Source organism: Urocitellus parryii, chromosome 3 (assembly GCF_045843805.1).
Source record: "Urocitellus parryii isolate mUroPar1 chromosome 3, mUroPar1.hap1, whole genome shotgun sequence".
In the NCBI taxonomy this organism is placed as follows: domain Eukaryota; kingdom Metazoa; phylum Chordata; class Mammalia; order Rodentia; family Sciuridae; genus Urocitellus; species Urocitellus parryii.
In genome coordinates this window covers 212,319,167-212,327,928 of record NC_135533.1, presented here as the reverse complement: position 1 = coordinate 212,327,928, position 8,762 = coordinate 212,319,167, and the positions used below count along the sequence as shown (strand labels likewise).

General features: G+C 42.8%; 1 protein-coding gene across 1 annotated transcript; it reads right to left on the bottom strand.

Annotated features, from left to right (window-relative positions):
• Positions 1-3,647: 3,647 nt before the first annotated feature.
• On the bottom strand, positions 3,648-4,577 carry LOC144253629 (olfactory receptor 7A40). Its single transcript, XM_077795897.1, has one exon. It carries the CDS (start codon positions 4,575-4,577, stop codon positions 3,648-3,650), a length of 930 nt encoding a protein of 309 aa, XP_077652023.1.
• Positions 4,578-8,762: the final 4,185 nt, after the last annotated feature.

Genomic DNA, 8,762 nt, shown 5'->3' with positions numbered 1-8,762 from the left:
GGTTTCCCAGTAGGGTAAATAATAAGAGTTCATAGAGTTCCTCGAGTCTATATTTCTGTGTTTCCATTGTAATGTCTTCAGTGTCATTTCTGGTTTATTTCAGTCTTACCTCTGTTCTCAGTCTATCAAATGATTGCCAATTTGTTAAACTTCTAAAAGGACAACCTAATTTGGTGGATGTTTTGTACTGTTTGTCCAGCCTCTGTATCATTTGTTTCTGCTCTGATTTTTTTCCTCTATTATCTTGAGACTTCATTTGTTCTTTTTCTATTTCCTTGAGGCAAAATGTTTCTCATTGGCAATCTCTCCTTTTGTGATGTCCTTGTTGTATAAACATTCTTCTTAGAATTGATCTTGCTGCATCCCTTAGGTTTCATATGTTTTGTTTCCACTTTTTTGTTTCTCTCAAGATGATTTAAATTGCCTTTTAATTTATTCATTCACCCAGGGGTTGTTCAGGAGCAGTTGTGAATATTCACAGGTCCTCCTACCATGGATGGGGGCTTTCAAATAATTGCAACTGGAAAGTTTAATACAATGAATTTGATAGTCCTAAATTTTCTGAGACTTCTCTTGTGGCCCAGCTTTTGATTTTTTTCTGTAGGATGATCCAGTTGCTTGAGATGAATCTGCACTGTTTTGCAGCTGTGTGGAATGTTCAGTGAATATCTTGGGTCCACTTGGTCTGAAGTGGAGTTTTGCTAACTCTGTGTCTCAAGTGTCTGGACGTGGTGTATAAAATTCCTCTGCTCTCATGGCTTCCCAACCTGCCCTTCCCTTCTGCTCCTTTAATATTTTCGTGCATATTTAGGTGCTCCACTGTGGGTACATGGATCTTTAAATGGTTGTGTCCTCTTCTAACACTAGACCCTTTCTGATCACACAAAGGACTTCTTTGTCTCTTTTTACAATGTCGATAATTGAGCCTGGAATATTTCAAACTTATTTTAGTTGATAACATAAAAACATATCAGGTAAAACATTGTTATCCACTAGACATTTACTATTATATCATGGTAAAAACTTCAAAATCCCTCCTCCTAGCTCTTTGAGGACACCAGCACTGTCCTCCTCTGTAGACTAAGGGTATATCAAGGGTGGGAGAGGAGAGGAGGAGATGGGGGCACCAGTGATTGAAATTGGCATAATTATGCTATGTGAGTAATAACTCCAGGAATCCCTCTTATAGGCAGAATTATCAGGCACCAATGTGAAATAAATGATAAGTGAAGGGGACACCAGTAGAGAGAGGGTATCAGGGGAGGGAAGGAGGCATGGAAAGGAGAAGCAATGGGGAATGAAAGGGAGACACACCTGTTATGTGCATAGGGGAATATTCCACACTCAACCCCACTATCACCTGTGATTATAAGGCACTAATTAAAGCACCATGCAGAGGGCACAGTGCAGTATTGTCATTTATCTGATAATGTATGTGAGTCTAGCCGTATTTGAATGGAAGAAAGATGCTTGTACTTCTTCAGGGAAAGAGTGAGCCTTGGCATGGGGGGGTGGGGGAAGCAAGATAAAGAACAAGTATGGGAGGGGCCCCCAGAGCTAAATTTTGCAGAATGTTCTACTTGGAGATGGTGCTGACCGTGTCCAGCACATGAAGCCTGGAGTTTCTGCAGGTACCAAACATGCTCCTCTCCTGTTCCCCTCCACCCCTTCCTGAGGTCTCCTGGGTCAGTAAGATGGGCCTAGTGAAACTACAGTTCCTCATCCCTCCTGGTCCCCATGTCAGATTTAAGGTGTTTGGACTCGGAATTTAGAGGGAAAAAGGAGTTGGTTTCTTCTTAGTCTAGAAATGCTGAGGTGGGCTGAAGGACAGGGGAATAATAGAACTGAGACTCTTGACCTTCTGAAGTCAACTCCACAGCTTCTCATTAAACATGTAGTTGGACACACTCTCTCTCTTCTCCAAGAAAAATTAACTCAGCTGCTGCCCATAGAGGTGGAAGGAATCATTCCTCACGATTGACTTTCAAGAATTCCAGTAAAAAACAGGAAACGGAAATGGACACTCGTGTTAGATTGCTTGCAGAGATGACCTCAATTTACCCCCTTTACCATGTCCCTAACTTTTTCAATGTAACTGCGAAGCTCTTCCCTTGAGAGGTGGAGTCCATTTCTCCACATCTGAAACTTTGCTGGGCTTCAGTGCCTTATTTTCGTTGACCAACAGAAAATGATGGAAAGACAATGTGCTTCAAGGTCCCAAGTGGGTATCTGTTGCTCCCTTTGTATGGCTGGCTCTGGCACGGGGACAAACTCAGGTTATCCTGATGTAAGATGAGAAGACAGGAGGATCAGAGCCCTGTTGATCCAACCACAGTGTTAGGGATTGGATATGAGGTGTCCTTCAAAGCTCCTTGCTAGGGACTCATAGGTAAAGCAAGTGGATTGGGGGAGCTGTGACCTAATCAGTCCACCCCAGTTTGAATGGACTGACTCAGTGCTAACTGCAAGCAGGTGGGCACTGCTAGAGGAGGCAGATCACAGGGGCATGTCCTGGAAGGATGCAGCCTCCCTGGGCACCTGCTGCTCCCTCTCTGTCTCCTGGCTGGCATGAGATGAGCACCGCTTCTCCACCAGGCATGTCTGCCATGTTGATCTCCTCATCTTAGGCCAGAGCAATGTACACAACTTCTGGAACCAGGAACCAAAATACACGTTTCCTCTTCTAAATAGTTCTTGAGTACTTTGGTCACAGTGATGCAAAGTTGGGTGATACACATAGCCAGCTTCCAACTCCATCCAGAGAACCCCACATCTGAGATTATCACCCAGGTGATATTTGAATGGAAGAGCCACCACGGGCATATAAAGGAATCAGAGAGACATAAAGAAATGGAAACAGCCAGAAGACTTCCACCATACACTCCAATGTGACCATAAAAAGAACAGCATTGTTTTGAACTCTTTATTTTGGGATAGTTTTCTTCATGCGAACAGAAAAACTGAAGAAATTCAGAAAAACCTGCTCTATCTTCTCTTTCCCATTTGCTCTGATATTTAAAAGCAACACTCATGACTAGCTTGTTGTTCAAATGTATTTCAGAAAACTGTATCAGAAAGTGAGCATGGGTGTGTAACCTGGGGAGAGTGTACTGGTGTGTTCAAGGAGGGGTGTCTTTGAACCTGCATGTACAAATCCTCGATCCCAGAGGCATTACTGGGCAGGAGACAAGCTCTTGTGCATGTCTTCCTCACAGGGTCAACTATAAGGCCACCACTGTATGGTTCTCTACATGTTAAGGAAAAGCATTTAAGGTAGCAATTGAGAAAGAAACCAGAACAGAAAATTGAATAAAAGGTGATCTCATAATTTCTTCTCCACAAAATAAAGAAAACATTCTCACTTGCCAAAGTGTCATTATTCCACAGGACACTGCAACTCATCAGAATAGCAGACTCATGGGAATCTGCAAATCACTTCTGAACTGAGGGGGAAGGACATTGAGAAAGCAGGACTGAAAAGGGAGAGAATGGGTGAAATGAGAGAGAAGACAGCCTTTCCCAATGAGCTAACTTAAACACTAGCATAACTGAGATTAAAAGAAACTCCAGGAAATTAACAGAAGGCAGTGTCTGGTCCAGTGTCTCTGAGGCCCGTGTCCACAGGCAGGACTTGGAAAATATCTCCTCTATGGCTTCCCTCGGAAGAGTCTCCTCAGAGCTCCCATGATGTCCTTATTCCTCAGACTGTAGATGAAGGGGTTCAGCATGGGGGTGACCACGCTGTACATCACTGAGGCTCTTGCTGTTGATTGTGAGTTCTGGGTAATGGAAGAGCTGAGGTACACCCCAAGGAGTGTAGAGTAGAACAGGGAGACCACAGAGAGGTGAGACGCACAGGTGGAGAAGGCTTTGTACTTGCCCTGAGTTGATGAGATTGCACGGACGGAGGACACAATCTTGGAGTAAGAGTAAAGGATACCAGCAAAGGGGCCACCTCCCAGCAACACTGCTGCAAAATACATCACTATGACATTGGGCAAGGTGTCAGAACAGGCAAGTAGGACCAGCTGGTTGAGTTCACATACAAAGTGTGGGATCTCCACATCTGTGCAGAAGGACAGCCTCAAGGCCATTAAAGATTCTAATAAGGAATTCAGAGCAGTGGTGGCCCAGCAAGCCAACACCAGCAGACCACAGAGCCGGTGGTTCATAATGACCATGTAGTGCAAGGGGTGACAGATGGCCACATATCGGTCATAGGCCATCACAGCCAGGAGGAAGTTGTCCAAAACACAAAAGAGTATTAAAAAGAATATCTGGGCAATGCAGCCTGTGTAGGTGATCACCTTGCTCTGGGTCTCGATGTTCACCAGCATCTTTGGGACGGTGGTGGAGGTGAAGCCGATGTCTGCAAAAGACAGGTTGTCAAGGAAGAAGTACATGGGCGTGTGCAGGTGGGAGTCTGAGATGGTGGCCACGATGATGAGCAGGTTCCCCAGCACCGTGACCAGGTACATAAACAGAAACAGCCCAAAGAGGAAGGGTTGCAATGTGGGGTCCTCTGAAATTCCCAGAAGTAGAAATTTTGAAATGCGTGTGTCATTGCCTGGCTCCATATATTTAATGTGACTAATGAAAAAAAATACAGAGAAATCATTTGACACAATTAGGCAGTACTAACCTGAAGGAAGGGGATCTTTGAAGTGTACAATCAAGACTAACTGCTATGCTTTGTTCCTCTTTAGGGGATCCCCTGGCCACCTCCAATTTGGAGTTGCTGTCTCACTGTCTCGGTCTTTCCCCAAGAGAACCTTGATTACAGATCACTGAAGACTGACTCTTTCTTGTGTTTGAGGAATATCAGTTAGTGACAATGGTGGCCCAGGCACTGTCTAGGCAACGATAGGTCACTGCCAACAAACTGAGCGTCCCTGCAATCCAGTGAGGGGAAAATAACGGAAGGAAGTCAGAGCAAATACTAGCAGGGGAAACAGTAATCCTTCCACATTCTGATGAAGGTCAGTACACTGAGGCTCCTAAGGAGCAAGGGCAGCAGGAGTGTCATTTCCTTCTGGGTGTTCGGACAAGATCAGCCCTTAGGTGACACAGCATGTAAGCCCTCCAGAAGGACAGGGAGGGGGCCACAGAGTCACCTGCAGACACGTGTGTCAGGCAAAATGAGGATGGCCAGTGCAGAGGGCCTGAGGAAGGGGCTTGTTCCTGATGTTCAAGTTCAACCAGGAAGCCAGAGTGGCAGGAGGATGAGCAAGAGGGAGAGGGACGTGAGCTGGTGTCCCAGGGTGACAAGGCACAGATTCCTCCTTGAGGAGCTTCCTGGGCTTTCTGTGAATGGGCAGCACCTTGTTTATTTCTCTCAGTGGCCTTATGCTAGGGGTTGTGTGTTATGAGTCGCCTTCTGAAATACTCTCAGCTCAGGTCTCCTTCCTCTAAAGACCCTAAAGTCAAAAGCAAACACACAAGTGCAAGCACGCACACACACACACACACACACACACACACACACACACACACACACTCACACACACAACTTAAAAACATGCTGCAATCCAAGGCGTCCTGGACCCATGTCAATGCCCTGTTCTTCTCACCTTCAGTCACACTAGTTAAAATGAAAGAATGCCCAGCAAGCTGTCAACAGCAAATTATTTTTCTCTCTAAGAAGGAAAGGATGGTTCCTCAGAGATCTCCATTTGTCATTCTGCCACACACATTTGTCTTTGGGCTGCCATTTGGAAAGGTGATTTCCTACTGTGCCTTCAAGGTAACAAGAAATTCTGCTCAATAAACAGAGTGAGATAAATTAGTTGGTTCTAAGGATAAAACCGTGTGTCTAAGATTTTGTTAGGAAAAAAGAGCTTCTTGTTTCTGGCTGCCTCCCAGCTCCAGGTGTATTCCAACCAGGACCAGCAAAAGTAATAGAAAATCAAAAATACACTTCTCAAGGGACAGACCTAATATCTACTTGGTGCCAACACACAGATTGAATGTCCATGTTTAAAAAAAAAAGGAAGAATAAACGAAAAAATGAAAAAAGAAATATACAAAACAACACAACACATTGGCTATTTTTATATGAAATATGAAAAAAACTTGTTGTTCCTGCACATTCATTGTTCATATGAGTTAAGTGAAGTTTTTAACTTTTAATTGGCATATAACTGTGAATGTTAGAGGGAACAAGATGTTTTAATAGACAGAAATATTATATATTGGTGAAATCTGGGTTTTAGCATATCCACCATCTCAGATATTTTAATTATAATAAGAAAATTAAAATTCCTCTCTCCTGGCTATTTTAAAGTTTATAAACCATTATCATTAGCGATATTTACCCTACTGTGAAATAACTCACCCAAACTTCTTCCTCCAACCCAACAGACTATAGCCACTGATCATTCTTGGCCTTTCTGCCCCATTCTCCCCTCCCCAGTCTCTGGTAACCACTGTTCTGCCCTGTGAGTCTATGGCACAAGTTTTTTCAGGTTTCATAATAAAAAATAAAAGTTCGTTGACCTAGTCAAAGGGGAATGAAGGGAAGGGAAGAGGATGGGAATAGGAAGGACAGTAGAATTAATCGGACATAACTTTCCTATGTTTGTATATGAATACAAACATAGTGAATTAACACCACATCCTATACAACTACAAGAATGGGATTCTGATTAGAATGAGCTATACTCCATGAAAGTGTAATATGTCCAATGTACTCTACTGTTATGAATGTCTAAAAAGAACAAATAAAAAAGATTCAAACTATAACTAAAGTGTCCTCTTAAAATATCAATTTTTGAAATTCAATGTTTTAAATTTTAAATTTAAAAACATTAAAGGCTATATATGTTATGCAAAAAAAATGGCATTTGACTTGCCAAGCCAGAGGCAGAAAGACAAAGGTAGATTGGTTATTGTCTGGGCAGTAGCAGATGAGACAAACACCTTTCTCCATTTTCTTGTTGACTCTCCATTTCTCCATTTTCTGGGTTATTTCAGACTTTTACTTTGGAACTCTTTGGACAAATCCTTTGGACACTGCCTCATCCTGACTGTGATCTTCATGCAACATGCAAAGGTCTCTCCAGATCATACCCTATAATATTCTGCAGGCACTTTTACAACTCCCTTTGGCACCAAATGAAATCCTGCAGGTAGCCTGTCCCCAAGGGGCATTACATCACACACACTTTTATTATATTGCAATAAATTTGACATTAAGATGCAAGTCCCAAATGAGCATTTTTGTTCAACTTTCTGCTTCCACAGTGGCATGTGTATATTTCTGCAGTATATACAACAAACTTAAAGAAAAAGGAAAGTTCTGAAGAATGGACAAAAACTGAAAGGTTAAATTGTGTGGTTTCAAAACAGTGTTATCAGACAAAATTGAATGAAGCATCAGACATTAAGTGAAAGAAATTATGCAATAACATCATTTGACACTATCAAGATGTAATGATGAAAAATCAGTCAGTGCCCAGATATTAAAGAACATAGCAAAGTACCTTCCTCAAATGCTAGGGCATGCAGAAGATGCCTGTTGACAGGAATTCTGCTTCAATATGTATGCACAGTGAACATGCAACAAGGTTGCCTTTGAACCGAGGAGTAAAAGCTTGAAGATCTACACAATATCCAGCATGAACAGCTATGTATCTGGAAGAAAAGGAAGGTGATTCTCAGGGGTCCCATGAACCACACAGAATGAAGTAAACAGTAATTCTGGAGAAACATTGTGTACAGTTCACAGGTGAATAAAATCATTCTGGAAAAGGCAAGAAACTCGGGAGCAAGAAGACATATTAAGTGAAATTTAAAATATTTTGTGCCCCCCAAAAAGATCACTCCAAAACTCAATAGAGAAATGATAAATTGGAGAATTTCATTAAAATTCTGATAACTGTAGAAAAGAGGCTTATGATAATAACAAGGCAATCAAAAAGGTGCTCTGTCTCAGAAATACATAATACCCTCCCTTTGCTGGGTGGCCCTCCTCAATAATATGCATTTCTCAAGGTCTCTGGACATGGGTTTATATATTTAAATTTTAAATGGAGGCATTGGATTTGCAATCTGTGGAAGAGGAATGGGTGTTATGGGTGGTTCACCCAAAGCCTCCACTCCTTCTTCTGGTGGGGCTGGTTTGCCATCCCTTTATTGTGAACAAGGACCTCATATTGCTGAGCTCACTGTTCACTTCCTTTTTCAATATGGTAAAAGAAAAGATTTAATTCACATCAGTGAATTAAACAAACAATTCAATAACCAACCACAGCAACCTCCCAGCTCTGGGCAAGGCTGGATTGGCACTTGGGTGAACTTAGGCAGATGCTCTTGGCTGCCAGCCTCTCCGAAGCCTTTCTGCAGCACCTGCTGGGCTCTCGGGCTCACCTGGATGGGTTTCTGGAAGGAATTCCAAGTTCCTCCCTGAATGGTTGATGATGGAAACTGAAGTGGCACTGCCAGGCAAGACTGCGGGAAGGGGTCAAAGCTCAGATTCCAAAGCAGAGGTAGAGCTCTAAAGCAAGGAAGCCTACACCATCCAGACCACAGCTGCACACATGCTGGGGGACAGGGGCAGGAAGATAAGCACTCCCTGTGTGTCTCCTCATGAGGCACATTTTCCTCTTGTTATTCCAACACTCAGACATCATTTCCCTGTGGGACTTTGCTTTGCATCAAGAGCAATTTACTTTTTCACTGATTATCTGTTCCCAAGACAACAAATTAAATGCTAGATGAATTAGTCATTATTACTTTTCTCCCAGAACTGACTTGCCTTCTAT